Source organism: Tenrec ecaudatus, chromosome 12 (genome assembly GCF_050624435.1).
Source record: "Tenrec ecaudatus isolate mTenEca1 chromosome 12, mTenEca1.hap1, whole genome shotgun sequence".
Lineage (NCBI taxonomy): Eukaryota > Metazoa > Chordata > Mammalia > Afrosoricida > Tenrecidae > Tenrec > Tenrec ecaudatus.
In genome coordinates this window covers 140,198,204-140,224,156 of record NC_134541.1, presented here as the reverse complement: position 1 = coordinate 140,224,156, position 25,953 = coordinate 140,198,204, and the positions used below count along the sequence as shown (strand labels likewise).

The following is a 25,953-nucleotide window of genomic DNA, read 5'->3' as shown; positions in this document are numbered from 1 at the left end:
CCTACCACAGCCCCAAGGTGTGTGCCCACACACCCCGCCCAGCCCACAGCACACCGCCCCACCCCAGACACCGCCCCACCCCAGGCCCCGCCCACAGCCCCACTTCACGATGCCCCGCCTATGCTCACAGCCCCACCCACGGCGCCCGCCCCACCCAGGCCCCGCCCATTTCGCCCCCGCCCACAGCCGCATCCCACTGTTCCCTGCCCCACCCACGCTCAGAGCCCCCACGCTGCTGTTGACACTTTATTGAAGGTGGAGCTGGGGTGGGGCGCCAGTGTCTAGTGACCCCTCTCCCTGGAGCCTCGACGTGCAGCGGCCTTGGCTGAGGTTCAGCTCCGGGTGCGCAGCTCTGCTCAAGGCGCGCCTTCCCTGCAAGCAAGTGGCATGAGCCTCAGTCGCGCGCCCACGCCGCGGGGTGCAGCCTGAGTTGCGGTGGGGCTGGGGCTGGTGGTGGGCAGTGGACCCGGGGGCAGAGAACGGGCTCATAGCTGTACACACGCACGCACGCACATGCACGCTGGTCAGGATCCTGAGGTACTGGGGGCGGGGGTAGGGTGGGGGTGGGAAGCCTCACCCCCAGCTGGAGCCCTTGGAGAGCTGGATGCCGGCCAGGCAGTTTCCACTCAGCACCTGAACCCGGGTGACCTCCGCCAGGGGCCAGTGGCGGTGCGGGAACCACAACACTGGCAGCGCCTGGGCCTGCACGTGGAAGCCTGCCACATCGGAGTGGACCTCCAGCTGGGGGGGCAGTGTGTCCACGTGAGCCCAGGAGGCCCAGCCTAGGGACATGACTCCCATGATGATGCTGTGCCCTAGTTGGGGACTCCCTCTCTCCGAAGGGACTCCCCAGACTCAGCAGAGAGCGCTCTCTTGGGGAGCCCTGCCCCCACTGCTGCTTAACACTCCCCCACCCCCCCTATACCTCACCCCCCTGCGTTCCTGCGAGTGGCAATTCCCCCACAGACAAGCTGCATGTGGGTACTCCTGGGGTCTCCCTGTAGATGGGTTCCAGCACCTTCCATCTCCCCTTTGACCCGCCACAGGCCCTCCCTGCCCCCAAGGACCTCCCCCATTTCTCTGGACCCCATCACCTCAAAGGGCTCCCCCAGGGTCAGCGGGAAGATGCTGGACACCTCCTCGGGGCCCCAGTGGCCGCCCTGGCATGCATTGGCCACCACAGTGGAGCTGGAGAACCGGGGCTTCACGTGGAAGGTGATATCCCCCGACTCAGCCATGAAGTTGATTTCAAACCTGGGGCGGAGTGGACCATGAGGGCAGCATGTGGCCAGTCCACCCCCACCCTGGGCCTGGTCAGCCATCAATCCCCACCCCCACCCCAGCACAGAGCCCTTACTTGTCCTCCGCGGAGTCCTCCTGCCCCTGGACCTGCAGGCTCCAGCCGGGCACCAGGCCCCCCGAACAAAAGGCTTCAAACTTCAGCAGAAGAGTGAAACTGCAGCTGTGGCCCCCTGCCCAAAGGGCCCAACCTGCCCGGCCCCACTGCACCCCCTGTGTCCACGCAGAGCCTTGACCAGAGGGGACACTCCCTTCCCAGTGGCTGAGGCTGGCTAGTGGTCCAGCTGGCCAACTCTAGGCCCTTCCCAAAGCCCTTTCCTTGGGGGGAGGGGGAAGGAAAGGGGGGTGCTGAGAACATGGGACCCACCAGTCCACCTCACCCCACACCCCCCAAGTCCTGTGGAGATATTGCTCCTTCACCCACCTGCACAGACATCTTCCTGGCTACTGCCGGTAAGATGGGGCACACCCAGGGTCTGGGCAGTGCAGGCTGGGCAGTGTGGCCCCACCCACAAGGCGGGGTGGGCTGACAAGGTCTCACTGCCACCCATTCCTCTCTCCATCCTCCAGCTCCGCTGCCAGCTGGTTCTCCAGCCTGCCCCCTGTTCACCTGTCCCCCTGCATGACCTCACCTCTTAGAAGCTATAGATGGGGGGAGGCGGTGGGGGGGGGGGGAGGCGGGCAGCCACTCCCTAAACTGGCTAGAAAGGTTGCTCAGACCAGGCCTCTCCCAGGGGCCCAAGCCTGAGTGTGTGTGTGTGTGTGGGGGGGGGTAACCCTGCTGCTGGGGGTCTTTTCTGTCTGTTCCAGCCCTCAGGGGTCACTAGCTTATCCCCTGCAGGCTTGAGTCAACCCACCCCCAGCCCCTCCTGCTCTGCAGGCCCCATGTGCACAGGGGGATTAGGCCCAGGCCTCTGTCAGCACATTCCAGGCTGAGTGGTGGGGAAGGACTTTTCCCTCATGGACACCCCCTGGTGTGGCACCTCCCCCTCTCAGAATAGGTGGCAGGGAGGGAGGGGGCAGCCAGGCTGGGTCCCTGGCATGAGTGAGTGGGAGGGGGCCACATACTCTCTGGCAACTGCAGGCTGGGAGCTGGTTGGAAGGGAGTATTGGGGGGCAAAGTGTGTGTGTGTGTGTGTGTGTGTGTGTGTTGTGTGTGTGTGGTGTGTGTGTCATGAGTGTATGTGTGGTGAGTGTGAGTGTGTGTGTGTGTGTGTGTGTCAGGAATGTGTGCGGTGAGTGTGCAGTCAGCCTGTGGTACATGGACCTGGCCCCCTTGCCTGTGGCGCTTTGTGTGCAATTCAAGGGGGGCGTCCATCCAGGGTGGTTCCAGCAGGACTGCCACTGGTCCACCAGCCCCTAAAGCTGCCCCCAAGGGGCTCCAGTCAAGATTCTGATCTCCATGTGCCCTGCCCTGTGTGTCCACTAGGCCCACAAAGTGTCCCTTACTGTGCTCCAAGCCCGCCTGGCCAGCCTCTCCCGCCATCCTAGGCTCTGTGTATTGGGGTTAGGGCTGACCTAGCAGGGTGCGAAGGTCCTGGGGGCCTCCAGATGGTCCTGACTGTTCTCTGGGCCCTGACCTGCAGCGTCGCCCCGACCAGTATGGCCTGCAGGGGGCAATGCTACACAGCAGTGGCTCAGCAGGGCTGCCTGTATGGGGAGGGTGGGACAGGCAGACCCAAACAGTCTGAGTTCTGCTGGCTTCATGGCTTCTCCCACCAGGTACAGCAGCCCAGTGGGAGGGGCATCCCGACCCCCCTGTCCCCTTCCAGTGGGAACACTACTGGGGTCAGGACTGGCTTCTTCCAGCCAGTGACCTTGAGCTGTTGGCCTCCCTCCGCCCAATCTTGGCCCCTGTATACAGGGCCCTGCGATGCCCATATCCATCCCTCAAGCTGCTTTCCTGGTGGCCCGACCCAACGTCCCCTCTGCTCTGTGAGCACTAATGCAGTGGCCTCGGGTGGAGGGAGCTGGTGTCCGGACCCCAGCCAGATGGAGCCCCCGCGCTATGGCCTGGGGGCCAGGTCCCAGGGGTGGAACTGGCTGAGGAACCCCTGTAGGGCAGCCCCATCTGTCTGCATCCCAACCTTCTGTCAAGGCCAGCAGTGGGGGAATCTGGGGGCCCAGCCTGGGTCTCCACTGCTCTGGGAACCCTGGTCAAGCTGAGGCCTCGCTGTGGACCTAGAGCCAGGACTGGAACTCCCACCTCCGGACAACCAGTGCTCCTCGCAGCGGTCATCTGCTCAGGGCCTCGCCTCGTCCTCCCCCAAAGCCCTCCTCAGACTCCAAGGCCTTCCCAGAAGCCTCCCCCGTCCCGGCCACATCTGGAAGAGCTCCCTGGGCAGTGAAGTCAGTGCGGAAGTTATGGGCCCCCTGGGCCCCAAGAGGTGTTGGGTGGCTTCCACGGGGAGGGGTGAACGCTCGACCCCCACCAGCTGGCTGGGGCCAGCTTTCCCCTCTTCCCTGCCCACTCATCTCCTTGGTCAGTCCTGGGTGGGGCCTGCTCGATGCATCAGAGGGCACTGGAGCCCCGCACAGAAGGGTCACTGCCCTGCTGACCCCGGGTGTGCAGAGAAGTGGCCCTCCAGCCTCCAAGGCCGTGCCCTCCAAGGTGGTGACCTTTGGGAAGCACACAACCTGGTCTTTCATCTGCAGCACCCGTGGGCTGATTTGAACCTCCAACCTTTCAGTTCGTAGTCCAGCACCTGACCGCCCTGGAGGGAGTGAGGTTTTGAAAGCCTCCTGTCACCATTACATAGATGGGGGAACTGAGACCCAGAGGGGGACACTCGGAGGTTGACCTTTGAGACCCTAAGTAGGACCTTGGCAGGGTGCCCACCTCCAGGAGCTTCCTCACCTGTTCTTTTTCCCAATGCCCTCACCCACCATCTGTCTCCTTATCCTGGCCACATGAACCCCGTCCTCTCCAGCTCAAGCCGGGGGAAACTGAGGCCAGCCTTCATGCCAAGAGCTGCCTGGGACCCTATGGGAAGGAGGCAGCTTTTTCCCTGGTAGGGGTGGCCCTCCGTCCACCTGCCCACACTGGTGGGTGGGGTAGTGCAGGGGGCCAGTCCATCCTGACCACTGGACAGCTGAGCATCTGTTGTGTGTGCATGGCACTGGTCGGGGGCCCCCATTCACCCCTTTGCAAGGGGAGTGCTTTCTCACACTGCTGCTGAAGCAAGCAGCCAGCTCCCATTCACTGCCCCCTGGTCCCAGGGCTGGTGGGGGACAGACAGACGGACAGACCATGTGCTCACATGAAACAAATGAGCCCAGTGGTCCCCCACAGTCAGATGGAAGGTCTGGGCCTGCTCTGGAGTCAGGGAAGACTTCCTGGAGGGGCTTGCACTTGAATTCAGTCTGAGAGGACGTGGACATGGAGGACTGGCCGGCTGGAGGGTATGCCATGGCCTTGATGGAGTGGAGAAGCTGCCTGACCAGTGCTACTGGGACTCAGGGGCCCCAGCACCCTGCAGATTCTACCACCACCCGGGAGGGGACGGACCAGGACCACTGGCCCCGCTTCAGCCCTCCAGTGCTGCATTCCAAACCGTGACTCTGCGATGTGGGGTCCTGGCTCAACGTTCAGTGACACACCAACACTTGCTTGGCGGACTCAAAGCAATGTCCCATCCACTCTCTCCCTGCAGGGGGAGGTCATGCGTTCCAGCTATGACAGTGGGACTCTGTAGGGCCATGGAGAGGTGAGACCAACCCCCGTGGGTCTTGCTGAGCGTAGGACTTAGGAGAGTGTAGGAAGCTGGCCACAGGGGTGCCTGGGAGACTCCTGAACCCTGGTTCACTGTTTGGCTGCTTCAGAGACCCAGGCAGGGTCCTGTCTCACTGCCCTGAGAGGGGGCAGGGGGTGTGTGTGGCAGCATTTGCTGGAGGGGGCTCGGAATCTCTTGGGCCCTGACCCAAGCTGGCAGCCCCCTATGCAGAGGCCTATGTACTGTAGGCCAGGGCTGGGGGCAGGCAGAGCACAGCCAGGACAGGGCCTCGGGTGGGGCAGAGGGACAGTCAGCTGACATCTGTGTTGCTGGGGACCTTAAAGGCTTCTCCAGATGGATGCCCATCTCCGGCTGCCTCCGGCCACGGAGCTCACCAGGTTTATAAACAGACAGGGCCACAGGCTGCAGGAAGTCCTGGGAAGGCCATCAGAGGAGCAGCGGTGGATGGGACCAGGGTGGATGCAGCAGAGGATGGACCCAGGTGGACCCAGAGGCCCTTCCTTCCTGAGCGCTAGAGGCCCGGCGGTGTCAGAGGGAACATGGGTCAACCGGCCCAGCCCCCCATACCCTCCTTGTGACGTAGACCCCACAGGAGGCATTTCAGACTCAGAAGCCTCCAGGACAGAGCAGAACTGCCCTGCGGGTGTCTGAAAGCGTAATTCTTACTGGGAGTAGAAAGCCTGGCGGTGGTTTTGAACTTCTGACCTTGAAGTTACCAGAACCCACTACGCCAACCAGACTCATTCCTATAGACCCCTCCCATGTCCTCAACACCCCTCTTCACCCCTCCACTCCCCATCTAGCAGGTACCTCCTGCTTTATAAGGGGCCCTGGTGGGGCTGTGGGTCCCATGCTGATCAGTGATTTGAATCCACTGGCAGCTCCACTGAGAAGCGACATGCTGGAGGGGGACTTGTGTGACCAGGCTGGGTGGGGGCAGGGCAGGGTCTGGGGGCATGAGCTGGTGCAGGCGTGCCCCCGTCACATTTCTGCTTCCTGGTCTGCTGTCCTGGAGGGGACTCTCAGACACAGGGCGCGGGTCCCTCTGTCCTACACACTGAGCAATCAGGTTGTGTCCCCGCCACCCACCCGGACACTAGAGGGGCCTGGTTTCAAGTGCTCCCGCCAAGACTGTTGGGAAAGACCCAGGGGAGCCAGCAGCTCCCAAAATAGCCCTTCTCCTGTTCCAGGCCATCTGTTGGGGCAGACTCGGGCCCTGGGGAGGGGGTGGAAGTGGGGTGTCAGGGGCAATCAGGGGGGACCCCAGGAACCAAGAGCTGGAAGAGACTGGGAGACACACAGAGGGGCACAGAGAGATGGAGGGAGGCAGACAGATATAGAGGGGCACAGAGAGACAGAGGCACAGAGAGACAGAGGGGCACAGAGAGACAGAGGGGCACAGAGACAAAGGGAGGTAGACAGAGACAGAGGGAGGCAGACAGAAACAGAGGGAGGCAGAGGTGTGGAGAGACAGAGATGGGACAGAGACCCGAGGGAGAGATGGAGATAGAGACAGAGAGGGAGAGAGATAGAGCAAGCACACCCCAGCTGGGCTCTGCCCCCCTCGGAAGGACATCTCCCTCCAGACGCCCCAGGCCAGTCACTCCCTGAGCATGGGGAGGAAGCAGTTGGGGGTCTGGTGGGGGGACAGTCAGAGAGATGAGGCTCCACAAAGACCAGGTTTCAAGGGCCCTGCCCGGTCACACTGTACCCTTCTGAGAGTTGGGGTGCCTCTGTTCTGTCAGACAGGAAGCAAGGCTCTAGGAGGCTGGTTGCTAGGCTGAGCAGGGACACAGCCTGGCGGAGCCCCTCACACAGTGGCCCCACTGATCAGCTGGCCGGCCAGCTCCACTGAGGGCCCCTCCCCTGGCCTGCTACCCCAGGCTTGGGAAATGTCTTCAGACGGGTCAGCGGGGGAGACTCTGGATGCCTGACCAGTCACAGCACTCCTGGGCCTAGTTCAGCCAGTGTCCTCAGTCCATGGGGCCAGAGTTCAGCGGGAGGCAGTGGGGCTGTGGAAGGCTGGGGACCTTGGGAGCTGTTGGGTGTGTAGGCGGCCAGAGGGGGGCCATGTGGAGAGCTGTTGATAGTTGTGGGTGCATAGAGGACAATGGAGGCTTTGGGGGACTATGGAGGGGGACTGTGGAAGACCACAGGGCCTTTGGGGGCTGTAGGGGGACTACAGAGGGCTGACTTACAGAGAAGTGGGGGTAGCTAGAGGGGATTCTGGGAAGTGGCTGCCAGGATGGTGGGCTTTCCAGAGCCCCTCCCGAGATCCCCACCCATCCGTTGGTTCAGCAGGATCAGCTGAGTGCCCCTGGGTGCAGGGAGCTGGAGACCCCAGTGGACAGGAGAGAGTCCAGACAGACAGGCAGAGAATGGGTGCCCAGCAGGGCCCCAGGTGGGCAGAGGGAGAGGAAAGTGGAGTCAGTGTTACAAGCAGGTCTAGAGGGTAGCATGCCCTCCCACCACCATCTGCCCGCAAAGAAGGAAGCTTCCTTCGGAAAACCAGGAACCCTGACACAGGGGCTCGCCATCCCTCCAGGACCTCTTTTGAGATGGTGCAGACACCGGGATGTGTTTGCGGAGCCAGAACTTCCAAGCAGGGCAGAACCACGTGGACGCGTGGCTCGGGCAGCAGACCAGGACCTTTCCAGGATGGGCCCCTACTGGCGCCCACAGCCAAGCACTCACTCGAAGGGCACACTGGCGTCTGAGCTGGGGAAGTCCTGAGGGGGAGAGAGCTCTAGAAGGAGGGGGGGGACCAATGTGTGTGGGGGTACAGGGAGTTTGGGATGTCTCAGTGGATTCAGAAGCTCCTGAGAACAGAGGCTGAACTCAGGGCATTCCAGAGTTGCTGGGGTTCCCCACTCCATGGGCTGGAGGAGGTGGGACCCATAGGCCAAGAAGCCCTTAGGCGGGGCAGGCAGAGCCTGAGAAGTAGAGAGGGCTGGGGGGCAGACAGAGAAGTGGAGGGGGTCGGGGGATAGCCAGAGGTGGGGGGGGAGCAGGCAGAGAAGTGGAGGGGGTGGGGGGCAGGCAGAGAAGTAGAGGGGGTGGGGAGCAGGCAGAAGCGGAGGGGGGCAGGGGGAAGGCAGAAGCGGAGGGGAACGCTGGGGGGGGGGGGGAAGGCAGAGGCGGGGCTTCCAAGTACAGTCCTGTGGAGACCCTTCAGGGTCAGCGGCAGAGGCCCCCCTGATTTGGCAAATGAGGGGTCAGATATGAGGAATAGGGTCTCTGCCCTCACCCACAACTCCCCCCTTGTCCCACCCTCCTCCACCAACCCCAAGCCTTCCCCCTCCAGGGCCCCAGCAGGCCAGAGGGGGGATCTGGACAGGCATCCAGCAGGCCACCAGGGGCCACCCCCATCCCTGTCCCCACCCTAACTTCGGCCCCCATTTCCCTGGGCTGGAACAGGACGAGAAATTCTTTCAAAAACACTTCCTTTGCAAAATAATCCTTCGAAATATGTTTTTGGAAACAGACGCTCCTGACCCGGACAGGAAGACGTTAATGACTGGCCCTCCCCAGAGGGGAGTGAAGGAGGGGGCCATTGGTGCAAGCCTGAACTCCGGCCTGGAGGGGCCCAGCTCCCGTCCTGCCTCAGTCTCCCCTCATCGGCCCTGCCTGGAACCAGCAAGCACGGGCTTGTGAAGGTCCAAGCTCCTCGGCCCACAAATAGGGAGACCAAGACGAAACAGGGAGGAGCCCCCATCTGTCCGCCACGGGCAGTCTGTGTGGGAGCGTGGGCAGGCGTGTGGACCTGTGTGTGAGACGTGGGTCTGTACTGTTAGATCAAGTTGGGTGGGTCTGGGCTAATGGCTCCACACCTCCTCTAACCCCAGGCCCACCTTTGCCCCAAGGAAGAGGAAGACTTGGACCCCCACATGGAAAAGGAAAGAGGTAGGGTCTGAGGGACCTCTTTGTCCTCCTGCCCTTCAAACCCTGGCCACCTCCTTAAACAAAGGCCCCCGAGTCCCCCTGGTCTGACCAGTGCTGGCTGGCGGCTCCATCTCGGTGCCCTCTGCAGCTCACGCTCTGCCTCCTCACATCTGACAGCAACTTGGGCTTGTCATCATCTCGGAAATTTAGGGTTCTGACCGTGCTTAGATATCCCACCCCCTCCCCAGCCGCAGCACCAGGTCTGTCTGATTGTAAATCTAAGGGAAGAGTTTTAAGGGCCATCCTTCCACCTATCCATCCTCTGACTGTTCTTCCCTCCGGCCCTGTGAGTCCTCTCTGTGGCTGTGCTGCAGTGGGAGCGTGTCCTGAACCAGACAAGCACAGCCCGACAGTTATTTTGAATGGATAATGGATGCCTCAGCCAATGAATAAGAAGATGGATGGGTGGGTGAATAGATGGATCGATGGGTCTATGGATGGATGGATGAGTGCATGACCCAGTGGGTGAAGATGGATGGATGGATGGATGGATGGATGGATGGATGGATGGATGGATGGGTGGATGGATGGGTGGATGGGTGGATGGTTGTGTGTGTAGGTAAGTGCGTGATCTGATGGATGAAGATGCATGGGTGGGTGGATGGGTGGATGAATAAATGGAGGAGTGAATGGATGGATGGATAAGTGAATGCATGGTCTGGTGGGTGAAGATGAATAGATGGATGGATGAATATACATGGGTGGGAGAATGGATGAATGGAAGGTGGGTGGGTGATGGGTGGGTCGGTGGATGGGTGAGCTTTCTCACTGACTCTAATTCATTCTTTCATTTTTCTGCCCCTCCCTCCCCAGCTCCCCTCTGCTGAGCCCTAAATTTGGGGGGGGGCTGTGGGAAAGGCCCACAGAGGGCCCCTCGCGGGCTACAGGGTGGGTGGGAGGGGTTGTTGTCTGAGGACTTTGGGAGGGCCCTGGACTGAGACCAGATGACTGGATGGGGAAAGAATGCCCCAGAGGAGAGGAGCGCTCTGGGTTCGCCCGGAACTGTGAGCCGGGGTAGCTTATCACAGCCTTTCCCCTCCCAGAGCCTCCCCACAGGACAGGGGCGGCTCTCACTCACGCTTCTCTCTGTCTCTGTCCCTCACTGTCTCTTTCATTGTGGCCCTCATGGTCTCTGTCTCTCATCTCTAGCTCTGCAGTCTCTGTATCTTCATGTCTCTCTCTCTCTCTGAGTCTTACTCAGCAATGTCTTTCCCCATCTCTCTATCTCTCTGTCTCTCACTATCTCTGTATTTCCACTCTGCCTCTGTCTTTCTGTCTCTTCATCTGTCTCTCTTGGCTTCTCCTGTCATACACCCTCTTTCCATCTCAGACCTGGTCCTGAGGGCACCTGTGCCTCCCCGCACCTGCTGTACCCCATCTCAACCCTGGGCACCAGGATACTGTCTCCCTGCATCCCACCCACTGACCCAACAGCCTGACTTCTATGCTGCCCTCTGACCTCCCTGGCCTCCCAGGCCCACTCAAGCATCACCCTAAGACCCTTCCTTGGGAACCACGCCCACTGCCCACTAGGACCCCTCTAGCCAGAAAGGCCCTGGCCGACTCCTGGCGCGTGCCCATGGGCCTGCAGGAAGGGTGTGCCGCCCTCATCAGGGCCTGAGGAAGGGGTGGGAGCGGGAAGGGGGCGGGCCGGTGGGCAGCACTGGGAGGCCAGGAGGAGGGCAACAGGCGGGCACCTGAGGTCAGTGGGAGGTGGGGGCAGGCTGCCAGCGGCACCCAGGGCAGCTGAAGCCCTGCTGCCCTCCTATCAGACCCCAGCCTGCCTCCATCATTGCCAAGGTCCCGCAGGGTCCCCGCAGTCTCCCCACACTCCAGCCAGCTGAGGGCCGGCCTCCAAGTGCCCTGCTCCCTGGAGCCCCCACCCCCTAGCCCAGGACCCCTGCTCACCCCCACCACGAATCCTGCTGTTTGTGTGCCCCTCTAGGCCTCGGGGTTCCCAGCTATGGCATGGACACAGCAGTAACCCTGCTCAGGGACTCCTCTGTGACCCCTGCCTCCTACCACGAACACCCTGTCACCCTTGCCGATGACCCCTTCGTTCAAAGGGGGTGGAGAGGCCTCCAAGAAGACCACCTGTTAGCCTCGCCTACATGGACAGTCCGGGACAGCCCCTATACTGCTACCTGTCCTGGCTCAGAATGACCCCACTTGTCAATGAGCCTTCAGCCTGTCCTGCCTTCTCGGCCCACACAGCAGGCAGACCCCGGAGCGGGCAGCCCCCAGACATCCCTGGCAAAGGCCAGCAGGGGGTCAGAAGCCCTGAGGCCCTGTGTTCAGCACCTCTGGACCACACATGCCACTCCCAGAGTGGAGAGCTGTCCTCTCCATCCACTGTGCGGGGGGGGGGGGGGGGGAGGGGCGTGGAGGTGGGGCTGGACCGGCGGTCAGGGTGGGGTCCCAGTCACTGCAGGGCCTTTGGGGACTCCTATGAGTAGGGCCTTGCCCTCAAGTCAGTTCCAACTCAAAGCTGACCCCACGTACAGCAGAGGGAAACCCCTGTGGTCCTGCCTGGGCCTCCCTGTTGCCCTGTGTCTGAGCCCATGGCCAGCACGTGTCCACCATCACACGGAGGGTCTTTCTCTTTGGCGTTGGCCCTGCACCTGACCAGAGAAGCCCTGGTGGCCAGGCAATCTGCATCGTGACAGTTTGACCCAGCATCTGCTGAGGGAGGAAAATGGAGCTTTCTACACAGGTATGGTCTTGGTTGACTTTCCGTCTCCTGGGATCACATGTCTAAGGGACTGGTGAGCGGAGGCTGGGCTGGAAACCCCCTCCTCCACCGACAGGACACAACACCCATCCTGGGGTAGCCCTCTGGTGCCAGGGCTGCAGGAGCCTGTGGAGGCAGACCTTTCACCCCCTCCTCCTGGACTCAGGCTGCCTGGCTGGGGCCTGCCTCAGCCTGTTTCCTTCTCTGTGTAGGGGTCTGACCCCCACTCGCCCTCCCCTGTCCCCCTACAGAGCCGGGCCAGCCCTGGGGGCGTCTCAGCAATGGGTCTCCAGCCCCTTTGTCCAAAGTGCCCTGCTGGGTTCCCTCAGTCTGAGTCTTCTGAGTAGTCTGAGTCGCCTGGGAGCAGGGAAACTGAGGCTTTAGTTCATAGGAAGGGGGTGGGGCGGGTGCCTCCAGGCCAAGTCTCCACCCATCCACTCAGTCAGGAGTGTCCTGTCGGTCCCACATCCATTGTCCGGACCCCACTCCTCCCCCACACCAGAGGGGAGGGACGCCCAGGAGGAGGGGCTAGAGCTGTTAACAAGCTCTTTCCCAGCCTCGCCTTCCCTCCCAGGCGGAAAATTCAATTAGTCTCGAGCAACTGCCCCGCTGAAGAGCCAGAGAAAGAAGCAGGGGGACCCGGGACCGCCAGGCGGCTGTTGTGTGTGGAGAGGAGGAGGGGAGAGGTCTGGGGTCTGTGAGGGGAGGTGGGGGAGGCCCAGGAGAAGGGAGTGGGGAGAGGGGGGAGCAGCCATCTAACTGCCCTCCCTTCTGCTCCTCAGGTTCCCTGGCCCAGGAAGCAGCCAGCATGGAGGGTACCTGCCAGGAGGCAAGAGGCAGCCCCTCTCTCTGTTCCCGAGCCCTAGAAATGCAGGCAAGTGAAGGCAGTTCCCAGGCGGGCCAGGCCCACACAGGTGTTCAGACCTGACCCTGAGTCCTGCCATGACCCCCGTCTCTGGTCTCTGTCTGCTGAGCTCCTGTGCACCCTGCTAGGGCCCGGCTTCTAGTCCCCCTGCAGGAAAGGGTTCTCAGCCTGGACTCAGAGTCTGCGCTTTCCTCGGGGACCCCAGCCTCCCCTCTCTGGCCTGTGGTCTCCATAACAGACCGATGACTGGGGGACCACGGCCTCTATTCCCCCTGGGACTCCTAGTCCTATGTCTCCCCTTAAGCCCACAGTAGGGGCTCAGATCACAGCGCTGTCCAGCAGTAGGTCAGCACCTCTGTCCAGGCCAGTAAATCTGCTCTGGGTGCCTGGCTACCACCCAGAGGCCTCCTCAGAGACCACTCATCACAAATCTCTGAGAGGCTGGGTGGGGGTGGGGGTCAGGTGGCTGCTTCTTTATCTGTGCCCACTCCCCACCCAATAGGTACCAAGTGGGGACAGGGTCGGGAGGCCTACTGGGGAAAGGAGGGGCTGGGAAGGGCCAGATGGGGGAGGGGCTGTGTGCAGAGGAATGTGGGCTGCCCCTCCCCCCCTGAGAGAGACAGGCAGATGGCGCCTGGGGGCCTGGGGCTGAGGGGGGGGAAGTCCAGCTATGTTGGCAGCCCAGGAGCACTGCCTTCTCACATTCTAAGGGGCCCCCCACCCCCACCCTCCTGACCAGCTGTGTGCAGCTGGGGAGCTGCCCTGAGGACATCCAGCACCCCCACACCCCTCTCAAGAATACTAGCCACCCCCACATTCCCCAGCCCCTGACCATGTGGGCAGGTGAGGGGATGATGTGGGCTCATGTTCAGGCATGGGCTTGAAGGCCAGTCAGGTCCCCTGAGATTAGGCCCTGGAAGGTCACGTTGTCCCTTGGAGACTGGGGTCCAGTGAAGAACCCCACCAAGTCAGAGGGTGCAGATAACAAACAGCTCCCTTTTTTTAGGGACTGCCAAGCCTCATGGGGCTATAGCTGGGCAGGGAGTGCTCCTTGGCCCCAGGGGGTTCCATGAGTTACCCCAGACTCCAGGGAAAGACCCCATTCAGGACTCTCTCTACTCTGTTTTCACATGGGACCTTCACTGCCTCGTGCTTTAAGGGAAAGGGGCCTGGGCTGGAGACAGGGTCTCTCCAGAGACCCAGCTACCCAACCCCCTCAGACTCCCCACAGACCCACATTCCAGAGGGGGAGACTGAGGCCTGTTGGGAGCCCCCACTCTACCTGGCTCCCTGTTCCTGCCCAAGGGCAGCAGGTGTTCCTAATCCTGTGTCAGCAGGGGCTACAGCACCTGCTCAGCTTCCTCAGCCGCTGTCTGCATTTCTGCACATCCGGAGGCCTGTCCCCCTCCCCTCCCCGTAGCAGGCAGAGCCCCCAAATCCCAGGAACAGCTGGCTGTGGCAGGCAGGCAGTTCCTGGGCTCCTGGCTGCTTCCTGCAACACGTCTGGATCCCGGAGTACAGGCCTGCTCCAGCAGCAAGGCAGGGTGGGCAGGGGCCCGGTGTCAGGCTGGGGGCTGCAGTGTGGCCCCAGATGGAGGGGCAGAGCCTGAGGGCCAGGAGGACAATCAGAGGCATAGCAGTGAGAGACCGGGCACTGTGGAGTGGGGACCCTGAAGGTCTGGCATTGCTGATAGAGTTGGAACTGGACACAGAGCTGGGGGTGGCCTGCAGTGAGGTCAGGACAACCTGGGGGGGTCCAGCTGCCTGCCCCCCTCATCCAGGCTGCTCCTCCCCAACCCCAAATAGTTGAGGTCCACCTGCCCTGAACTGCCTGCACTTTGACCCTGCAGACCAACTGGGCCTGACTGACCCAAGTGCATTGAGGTGATTCCAATGGAAAAGCCCTGAAGGACAAAGCAGAGCTTCTGGGGAGGGGAGGGGAAGGGGGGCACTCACAGGTCTCCAAGAAGGGGCTGGGGGCTTGAACTGCCAACTTTAACCATTCCATTCCACTGACTGGAAAATGTGACCTCTGGCCAGAAATGCTTCTCCCTCCGAGGCCCAGGGGTTCATCGATAGCGCACACACACCACACCCAAGCACCCCACTTACTCCCTAACCAGGGGCCCCAAGCTCCCCTTATCAAGGGCCCAGGTACTCCACACCCCAGATCCTCACAACTGGGCCGGAGGGTTCCCTGTAGTCAGTGGGGACAGGTGCAAGTTGTCAAGGATTTCGTCTGGCTCGGTGCCAGCAATGCTGCTGGAAGCAGCAGGCAGGAGAGAAAAAGATGTGTTGCATTCTGTAAGCCCCTGCACAAGGCCTCTTGAGAGGGTTTGACAGGCATGCCGCTCCGAACCAGGGTCTTCTCCATGGCTGCTTTCCAAGGAAGACCCAAGAAGAACCGATGCTGGAGAACCGCGATGCTGGAGAACCACAGTGGAAGTGGCGCACGCGCTGCTGGGGGTGCACTCTGATGGCAGGGTGCTTCTGAGTGGCAAAACGTGGTCTGGAGCCCTTTGGGCACGTGGTCAGGAGAGACCGGTCCTTGGAGAAGGCCCTCGTTTCTGTAGAGGCCCCGAGAGAAAAGAGGAAGACCCTCAAGGATATGGATGGACAAGGTTGGTGGGCGATGGGCTCAGCCCAGGAACCACGTTGAGGATAGTGTGCAATGGGGCGGTGCTTCTTTGTTGTGTGTAAGGGCGCCCCCTAAGAACATCAGGGACCCTACATGCTTCAAAGCCCAGGACCCTAGGAACCCATTCCCAGGGACCACAAGTACCCCATACCCAGGGCCCCCACAGCCCCTGCTGAGTGAGTGGCTAGAACAACTCCCAAACCTGTGCCCAGGCCCAAGAATTTGGGCCCCAGACTTGAGCATCTGCCCCCAGCCCCCTCCTTATGGGCTCCTTTCTGGGGTCTGACAGTCCCTTTCAAGCTGAAGGACAGAGGGCTGGATTTCCATGTCAATGGCTAGCCTGGCCTCCTCGTAAGCTGGTTAACAAGCCCCCAGCCCCGTCAGGAGGGGCTCTGGAGGGAGGGAAGCAAGAGGGTGTTAACACAAGTCTCATTCTCCCAGGCGTCTCCCCGCCCCCCTCCCCACTACCTCCTCCAGTTGCCATGACACCCTGGTGGACCTCAGCTAATCCCTTCTCCAGCCTTCCATCCCCCAGGCCCTGGCTGTGGTGACTCGGTCACGCCCAACAAGACCAACTTCTCAGCCAGGGTCAGGGGAGGCCTTCAATCCAGCCCCCTCAGCTGCCAGGTTCCACCCTCTGTCCTCACATTGTTCCCTGTTCCCGGCCCACCCCCTCTGGGGACTAGCCCTGCTCATGGAGAAAGTGGCCCGGTGACCTCCATGACGGCTCTAACCCCCAGGACCTTAGCCCAGGTGTCCCCAGTGCTCATCCCCTCCCTCCTGCCCCAGCCTGAGCCACCAGACCGAGAAGCCAGCTCACTCTTAGAACCTCAGTGCTGCAGGGGCGGGGGGACTGTGCACATGAGGTGTTCCTTATGTTGTCACCATCGTCGGGTACCTTCACGTCAGCGCCAGCCCACAGAGGCTCCATGCCCTGTCCTGTGCCACGCTCACCGTGGTCATGGGTGGGGCCATTGCTGCATCCATGTCAGCCCCTGTCTTCCAAGGCCTTCCCTCCACTTCCGCCGCCTCTCTGCTGGACGTAGTCTCGCCCTCCTCGCTTCGAAGGAGCACTTTGGCCGTGCTTCTTCCAAGAGAGTCTCTTGTCCTTCTGGCCATCCGTGGCCTTTCCATAGTCTTCTCCGGCACCATCTTCCAAACGCATCAACTTCTTCAGTCTTCCTGAGTCGGTGTGCAGCGTCTGTATCTACCCACACACCTGCCGCTTCATCTCGTACAGCACTGGATGTTCTGTCTCTCTCTCTCTCTCTCTCTCTCTCTGTCTCTCTCTCTCTCTCTCTCCCTCTCTCCCTCTCTCTCCCTGCAGAGTTTAGCCCTATCTATCTTTGGGTAGAATATGCTCTGTGGATGCATCTAGTCGTTGAGAAAATGCGGAGCAAAGCACACAGGCCAACAGCTTCTGCAGGGACTTTTGAGAGCCATGCAGGGGGGTCTCCCCATCCTTGGGGGCTGTTCCTCCTTCACTCACAACCTCCCAAGATGTCCCTCTAATCTTACCAGTTGCTGTTGTCAATTTGACCCCATACACAAGGGGGTACCGCGCCCCTCCCCTGCCCCCAAACAGCAAAAAAGCCCCACTGACTCGCTCTGAGTTGGGGTGCCCAGTGGTGTCTCCTGGGAAGGTTCTCTCTGGTCACACTGAATTTTTTCATAAAAGCAGTTTCGCTTGAACCTTGTTTTGGGGGACGACTGATTTAAGAGAACACTGTGGGACTGTGAAATTTTGCTTCCTGTTCAGGAAAACTGCTGCAGGAACTGCTGTGACGTTGAACACAGCTTGTAAGGACAGCACTACGGGGAAAACTCAAGCGTACCAGTAGTTTTCTTCTTTCAAAAAAGGTGAAACGTCGATTGATGACAAGCCTTGCTCTGGATGTCCATCAACTTCCTGAACATGATTCCTAATCTAATCTGTGCGATGTGTTTCGTAATCCGTGTGATGAAAATGTGGACAAAACTCTTGTCCTCATGGCTCGGAGACTGATGACAGCCCGTTGAAGAGATAGGGAGTTCTCTGGACTATTCTCTGTTCAGCGAATTTTTTTGTTGTTGTTGTTCAGCGAATTTTAATGGAAGATTTGGGAATGAGAAGGGTCGCTGCAGAACGTGCGCCTCGGGCTCTGACTGACCAGGAAAAAGAGCGTCCAGTGGAAACATGCCGTGCGTTGAGAGAACAGCTCTGAAGCGACCCAGACTTCTTTCCTGAGGTCGTTACTGGTGACGAGGCAGGGTGCTATTCTTACAACCCCGAAAGCAAGCATCCATCAAGTCAGTGGGAGTGCCTCCATCCCCTCTCTCAGTAAAAGCTCGTCAAGTGAAATAGAAGATCAAGATGATGCTCACTTATTTTTTTGATGTGAGGGGGATAGTGCATTTGGAGTTCTTTCCACCAGGTCAGACTGTTAACCAAGCTTCGTATTTAGAGGTCATGAAAAGATTGCGTAGCAGTGTGTGACAAAAAAGACCTAATTGGTGGCTGATGGGGAACTGGTTTTGCGACCATGACAATGCACCTGCTCATGCAGCCATCTTGGTGCGCCCGTACCTGCCTCACCTTACCTCCCTCCATGTGACTTTTTTTATTTCCTGGAATGCAGAGGGACATGAAAGGACAGCAATTTAACAACTTAAGAAGAGATGAAGAAAAAACTAAGGAGGTGCTGTCAGCTATCCAAACAGATGAGTTTGAAAAGTGTTTCCAAGACTGGAGTCACAGATTTGACAAATGAATTAAGTGTATAATGGGGAGTACTTTGAAGGTGATAAGGTTGTTTTGTAAAAAATATTTAAATACATAACATTTGAGGAGGTGCAGAAATCCGTTTTTGGGGGGATACCTCCTCATAAACAAGAGACTTCAGAACATTTGTGGGAAAATGGGATACAAACCCATGTATCGCTTCCATACACCCTTTGAAGCCCTCCAGGAGGGAGGTCTTAGAGTATCATGTTCAAGGCAGACCTTCAGAGGAGGTAAGATAAACTGTAACCAAACTAAAGTCACTTCCACCGAGCCTGTTCTGACTCATAGTGACCCTGGAGGACAGGGTAGAACTGCCCTTTGCTCGTCACGCTCTCAGGAGTAGGAAGCCCCATCTTTCTCCCTCAGGGCACCTTGGTTCCGAACTGTTGACCTTGCAGCTGTCAGCCCGTGTGACCACTGCACCGCCCGTGCTCCTAGCTGAACCACTGTTTGCCTTTAAGGAGACTTCTGGGATATTTTTTTGGTTTAAGATTTCAAGATCATATCGGACAATCATTTCAGGAGTTCCTCCACCCTCCATGGACCTAGGAAGCCTGGAGTCCACGAAAACGTGAATTTATGCTCTGGATCTGCCCCCCACTTTTGATCAGGATTAGGCTCTGGAATCATCGGTCAGAATGTCTGATGATAACAGAAGCTGGACACCACCTGGCTGGTCTCGTGGCAAATGAGGCACTGGTTTCCCAAAGGGGAAAGCCACACCTGCTCTCCTTGTCTTGTTAGTGGCTGTGGCATCAGCTCCAACTTGGAACAAGCCCCCACCCTGTCCCAGAGCTGATCCCTCCTCACAATCCTACTTTTGAGCCCATGAGTGGCAGCCACTGTGTCACTCCATCTGCCGGAGGGTCTTCCAAACAAGACACCCTCTGTCAGAAATGGATCCCTCCCGGCGGCAAGTGCCATCCTGGCCCCATTCCTGACTTCCCCTTCCCCTGTTGCTCTAAGGCATGGAGACCCGCTACTGGCCTGGGGGCCGTGGTGAGCTTTTAAGGCCTCTGGTGCTGTGCCATGAACTAGCAAGTACCATGGAAGCACCGAACACATTAGGCCAATTCACCGGGATGATCCAGGGAATCGTGACCCTGAGCCCTCAACCCAATGCAAATCTATCACAACTTTTGCCAATTCAGGCTTTTACAGGTGGAAAATTAATTGACAGCAATTGTGATCATCTCTGTGTCATCAATTTCATAATCCATGCATTATTTCCATCACCAGTAACCTCCCCCCTCCTCCTCACTCCCACCCATCAACCATTTCATCAACTTTGCCCTCTCTCTGTATTTTCATATCAGTGAATCAGAGATCATGTGTCCTTCTGTGGTTGGCTTACTTCACTCAGCATCATCCTTGAAGTTCCGTCCCTCCTGTGTGCCCATGAGCCAAGGCCTCATTTCTCGGCTGGCTGAGTCTGGTGTCCTGTCCCAGGCTTAGCAGCCAACCTCTCCTCCCTCCTTGCTGAACTTGCATGCTCCTGGTGATGGGGAACTCATCACCTGACCAACCAGGCTGCTGCCTTTTAGGGTGCTTGGATGGGTAGAAAACGCTGCCCTGTCTGGGGGTGCACACAGGCCTTGGCTCGGATGGGCCTTGGGCTGGATGGAGCTGTGGTGACCACTGCCTGCTGCCTCTGGGACCCTTGGCTGCACCATGGGGGCTTCCCTGTGCAGGGGTACAGCCCACTGGAAGTCTGACCTCTCTCCATCGTCTGTGTCCTGGCTCTGGATCTTCTGATGGCCCCCACAGGCACCCATTCGGGAGAAGGCCAGGAGATAGCTCCATTTCAAAGACAGGGTGACTGCTTCTGGCAATAAATGGCTTAGCTGTCCACCCTGAGGTCCGAGTTCCTTGGCCCTCTCCAGCCCCACTGCACTGCTCTGAGCTGATGGCCCGTTGACCAGGGACTCCTTTCTGAGCCTGGATGGCCCCAGGGCTCTGGGAAGAGGGGTTGAAGAGGGAGTGGCTAGCATCTCTCACCCTGTGAGCAGTCCTACTGTGGGAGAAGTGCTGGTGGCAGAGAGGAGGCCTGGGCACCAGCCATGAGACTCTCCGTGTGCCCAGTATGGACCTGGGGGAACAGACAGTGGGTAGTCCCAATCATGTATGGTGACGCCACGATTCTAGGGGACTGAGGGTACCCATCCTCAAGCCCCCAACTACTGTGCTCCATCCTCCTGAGGCCCCCATGTGGTAGGCAGGAAGCCCAGGGAAGTGCAGCTCAAGGGGATGATGGGGTGGAGTTATGGGGGGGTGGTCACAGAGGGGGGCCACCGGAGGGGGAGCCCCAGGAGGCGGGGCTTCAGAGGAGATATGTGCTATGATCACACCTGCTGCTTGGGGGGGGGGCGCATCTGGGAGACAGGCTGCACTGGGAGGCAGAGAGGGCTCAACAAGGCAGCCCAGCCCTGGCAGGTGGTGTTCCAGCCCTCCAGTGCTGTCTGCTTGGGAGAACCCGTGCCAAGCCTCCCTGCCTGGCCCTGCCCCCACCACCAGGGCGCTAGCCCAAGGCCACCTTGGTGGGCAGGCCCCAGCTAGCCATCTTTCCAGCGCCCACACGCATCCCAGCTGTGCGCCAGGCGGGTCTAGGGATCCAGGGCCCCTTCACCCAGAGCAGGCGGTCCTCACACCATCCAGGGGAGGGCAGATGCTGGAGCCTGGCATCCAAGGCTCTCACACACACACACACACGTGTGTGTGCACGCAGCATGCCCATGAGCATGTGCCATCCTGCACACCCATATCACACATGTACACACATGTGCACACAAAACGAGATTAAAAAACACATGTGTGTATGTGCAGCATGCATGCACATATGTGTGCCCAGAGAGAACACACACATATCACCTACTCGCATGACCGCACCCATACAGCATGCATACACACACAGGAGTCACTCAACATGGGCACACACGGGTGCCCACAGAAACTGTGAATGTACAAACTTGTGTCCTGTGCACACGCACACGTGTGGGTACACACTACGCAGCACACGCATGTGTGCGCACCCCCAGGCCTCGCTGTGTGGATGCCTCTGTCTGGAGCAATGCCGGCCAGCGCGTCAGGGCAGGCTCACCCACACACCCAAGCCAGCATTGTCTGCTTGCCTGCGGGGGGTCCCCAGCCTGGCCCAGCCCACCGTGATGTGGGGAGTCCCCTCTCCCCAGGTTTGCCCTCTCTGGACCTCAGTGTCCTGGCTTGTGACACGCAGGGCAGATCCATGAGCAGCCCCAAAGTGCGGGCCCAGGGGGAATCTTGTCTTTTTCTCCAAGGGAGGCCCGGGTTTGAGTCTTGGCCAGGGCTCCTCCTGATTGCAGGCCCTTCCCCTCTGTCCATGAGGCTGGTGTGTGGCGCCGGGGCTTCCAGACGAGGAAGAAAGGCCTGGTGGTAGACTTGCCTCCACGGGTCCCTGCGGTGCGATCTGGACCCCTCCTGGGGTCGGCATGGGGCTGGGCAGTTTCCTTCCTTCCAACTGAAACAGATGGTTGGACCCTACAGGCAGGACTGGGGCCCAGAGTGAGGCGGACTCCTCACTGAGGAGTGTGGCACCCAGCCTGGTACCAGCCGGCAGCCCACCCTGCCTCACCTGAGACCCTGAACCCCCATGCTGCCTCCCCAAGGGCATAGCTTGGGGCCAGGGAGGCTGTAGGAGCGTGGGAAGGGGCTGAGGGGGCGTTCCCTGTGGACATACCTGGGCGGGCCAGCCCGCTCCTGGGACACAGGAGAAGGTATCAGAGCCAGCCCAGTCCACCTGCAGCCAGACGGCCACCCCACCCGCCGCCACTCTCGCAGGCTGGGGCCAGGCCCCCTCAGCCCCCAGGGATGACCCTCCCTCTGACTCCCCGAGATAAGAATGGGAAGAGGCCGCGGAACCGGCTGTGCTGGACACCTGAGCCCGCTGACCAGGCCTCCCAGGGGGCAGCTGCCTGGAGCCGGGAGGTAGAGACACAGCCGGTTCCCACTGCCTCCCTGGGGGCGGGCAGAAACAGGTCAGCAGGTGGCAGGCCAGCTGGGGCCCAGGCCTGTGCTGACCTGAATGTTCTGGGCAAAGGCGACCCGGCCATTGCCTGCTGCTTCAGTTTCTATGGCTATGGCTGGAGGCAGCGTGGCACCTCCCTACAAGAGATGGAGTGGCTGGACCGTGGCCCCATTTCACACACGAGGTGGCTGAGGCTGGAGCAGCCAAACCACAGTGGCCTCACTGCCTGGCCTAGCTCTGCCCACTTTGTAATACGCCCCGAGGGGCCTCAGAAGGGTCAGGGCCTGGTGGCTGGAATGAGCCAAGGCTCCTTCCAGCTGGTGGGGCAACCTTGGGGCAAGCCTGGGACCTGATTCAGGGGTGTCCAGCAACCCTGCCCAGACCTGCGGGGGACCTGTGGGGAGGGGCTCAATAACTCCTCTGATCTCATAAGGAACCCTGTTGGCACAACGCTAAGCGTCCGACTTCCAACTGGAAGATGGGTGGCTCAAATCCACTGGTGGCTTCAGAGAAGAACAATGAGGCGGTCTGCCACGTCATCCCCGGGGCAGCTCTTCTCTGTCCTGTGACACCGGTGACACCGGCCCCCCCTGCCACTCTCAGTGACCCTACAGGAAGGAGCAGAACTGCTCCCTCTGGTTTCAGAGACTCGCCTCTTTACTGGGGTGGGAGGGGGCCGACAGTCTCATCTTTCTTCCTCAGAGCAGCCAGTGGGTTTGAACCGTTGACCTTGTGGTGAGCAGCCCCCTCTGCCATGCAGGCTCCTGTAGAGTCCCTGAAAGTTGGGATCCGTCCAACAGTCATGGGTGCTGTTTCTGATGATGGAAGATCTCTGTTGGCATATGGGCTCAAGTGTCCAGCTTTGAGCCCACCAGGCGCTCCTCAGGAGAAACATGGGGCTGTCCCCCTTGGTCACGACTGATGGCCTTGGTCGGATACCCCATGGGAGTGGGGGGGCTCCTCTCTCAGCTCCAGGGCCCCTCTGCATTGTCATCGACTCCGTGGCAGTGGATGTGGTTTGATTCAGCCCAAACACCACCCGAAGTGAGGGTCCCCTGTCCATGGCCCTGGACAGCGCCCAACCGGCACACTGCTGCTGGTGCACCATGGCTGCTCCCAGGGTCCCCACATGCACGCGGGGAGGGGGTCTGTGGTCAGGAGGCCCTCCCTAGGGTAGCCTGGCTCTCCTAGCAGCCTGCCAACACCTATCGCCTTGCAGTTCCACCTGGAACCCTGAGAGGCCACAGGTCTGCCTGCAGAGGGTGTTCTGGGGGTGGGGCAGCCCTCAAGGAAAGTGTGCTGGGGTCAGGGGACCCAGGGTGCTTTGCAGGACCCACACTCCAAGGAGGAGCCTGGGTGGGTCATGAGCCAGGCTGCTAACAGGAAGGTTAGCCGTTTGAACCCCTAGCTGCTCCTTGGGAGAAAGGTTTTCTGCTCCCATATGGATGGGCAGCCCCAGAAACACACCGAAGCTGCTCTGTCCCACAGAGCCACTGTGAGTCAGAATCAGTCAGTCGCCTGGAAGGCTGGGCATCTACAGAACGTACCCCACAGTGCCTGGAGCCGGGGCGCTGTGTCTGGTTCCCAGATCCCTGCTGGGGCAACGAGAACACAGTAAATGCATCCACTGAGGCTTAGGCAGGGTCGGAGAGTCGAGACCCTGCCCAGGCCAGCAGCTCATGGGAGGCTGCCAGCTCAGCTCTCTCTGAGGATGGAGGTGGCTGCAGGGGTTGGAGGAGGCTTGCTGGAGGAAGAGACGCAGAGGTGAAAGCTCAACATGGGGGAAGCTGAGTCTGCTCCCAGGAGCCCCACGTGGTAGACAGTGCACTCCGGCTGCCGGCCAGCCCCGTCCAAGGCCACGGGCTGGGCAGGAAGCAAGAGTCGGGAGCCTGGCTGCCCTCAGCCCCACCTTGGCCCCCGCCGGCCTCCTTGGGGACCGAGGATGTGGTCAGCAGGCCCACCCCCTCCTTCCCGAATCTCCAGCTGTGCCGGAGGTTAGGAGCCGGCCTGGCTCGGGGCTGCAGGAGGGGCCAGGCGGGCGCACACCCAGAAGCACACGCCCTGGTGCACGCTCGCACGTGCTGCACATGCCCGCCGGCTCCTATGGGGCTGCTGCACCCCCCACTCCGTGGGTGGAACAGGTACACACGGCTCGGCGCCTGTACCTCCACCCTGCAAGCCTGGCTGTCTTTCCATAGCTTCCCCACCCCATGTTCTGGGGATCCCCGACACCAGACCCAAGCCTTCTGCTATTGGGGCAGCCCCTACTCACAGAGAGTCCCGTGGGCACCCAGCATCCTCGCAGGCACTCCTGTGTCTGAGCCCCTGTGTCTGTCTGTCCGTCTCTCTCCTCCATTTCCCCAGCTGGACGAACGTCCTTTTCCAGGGACTGCTCTCCTGGCAACACGTCCAGGTCGCATCCTCCTGGTTCCAAGCAGACGCTGGCTGTCCTTTCTCCAGGCAGATGGTGTGTCCCTTCCTTCAGGTGCCGAGGTGCTTCCCACACTCTCCACCATTCCCCTCTTTCCAAGGCAGAACAGTCTTCTCTCTGCAGCCTGGCCTCACCGTCCAGCATCCACAGGCCAATGTTTCTGTTGGGTCCCGGGAGGCGGCTCTGGTCACAACGACCTGTGTACCACTCACTGGGCACACACGGCCCGGCCTGCACCGTGCCCACCATCACTGCTGTTATGCAGGCCCGTGCCACCTCCCCTGGGTCCAGGCATCTCTCTGCGTCCCCTTGTTGTTCCACTGACACCCCCCCCACTTCACGACACTCAGGGTCCCTCTTGGGGACAGGACAGCCTGGTTTGGATGCCGCAGTGTCACACTCTTGGACCCCTCTCGGTGCAGGAGACTTGGAGCAGCCAGCCTCTTCTGTGTGTGCTTCCTAGCAATAAACAAATGGTCCCAGCGAAGCAGGGGCACGGGGGGCGGGGGGGACCCTGCCTGGGTCACCACTCGGAGAAGGGATTTCCAGACAGCAGGGATGGGAGGAGGATTGGCGAAGAGGTGGGACATGCTGGGGGCTGCGTGGGACAGAGGCCTCAGCAGCCTCAGCCCTTCCCACCACCAGACCAGAAAAGCAAACACAGTGCTGGCGAGTGAATTCCAGCGCATAGCCCCGAACCTTGAACCTCCCTGCCATCGAGTCCATGCCGACTAATGGCGACCCCCAGGGTCCAGGAGGAACTCTCTCCCCGTGGGTCCCCAAGGCTGTGACTCTGGGGAGCACACAGCCTCATCTTGCTCCTTTGGAGCGGCTGCTGCCCTTGTAGTTAGCAGCCCAGCTGGGAACCCTCTGACCCACCAGGGCTCCTGCGGCACCTCTGGGTGATTTTAAGCGGAAGTAAACATTTGCACCCCCCAGTGACCGCAAGAGAAGGGGCGCCCCTTTGACTAAGCGGGGGAAGCTGCAGATTCAGGGTCCCTGTGAGGACCTGTGGCCTGGGGGATAGGAGACCAGGATGGAGGTCCCAGGCTGGGCTGCCAGGTGCTGTGGGCAGAGGGAGCATCCTTGCCTCACAGAGACCTCCATTCCCACGGCCGCCACAATGCCGCACAAGGGGAGCCCCCAGGGACGGAACCTAATCTGGGGCTATTGAAGGCCTTGAGAGCCGTGGCCCCTGCCCCCAGCCAGCAGACGAGTCTGCTGCCCCGCCCAGGACACCAGATCCCCTTGCCACCCCGCCCTCAGGGCAGGACACTGTCCCCTGAGGAGCCCACCTCTCAGCCCAGACAAGGAGGGAAATGGGGCATCAGGATAGAGTGACCACTATGGGCGGGCAGGGACCAGACAGTGGGCTGCGGTGGGGGGATGGAGCTGCCCCTAGGGACCCAGGCTGCTGGATACTTGAGACCACACATCAGCGGGGGGAGGGGGGGCTAGAGTCCCTCACCCAGAGAGGCAGACGCCATCCTGCCACAGGCTGGGAGACCAGCTGCCTCACCTCCACCTCCTGTAGCCAGGCGGTCACCAT

The 25,953-nt window shown here is 60.3% G+C and overlaps 1 protein-coding gene across 1 annotated transcript; it reads right to left on the bottom strand.

Moving 5' to 3' along the window:
• Window positions 1–573: 573 nt before the first annotated feature.
• GRIFIN (galectin-related inter-fiber protein) lies at window positions 574–25,953 on the bottom strand. Its single transcript, XM_075528196.1, has 7 exons — window positions 25,924–25,953; window positions 22,027–22,110; window positions 21,884–21,963; window positions 21,686–21,705; window positions 1,358–1,472; window positions 1,095–1,254; window positions 574–741 (listed from the first exon to the last, which is right to left on the bottom strand). The coding sequence occupies exons 1-7, from the start codon at window positions 25,951–25,953 to the stop codon at window positions 574–576; spliced, it is 657 nt and encodes a 218-aa protein (XP_075384311.1).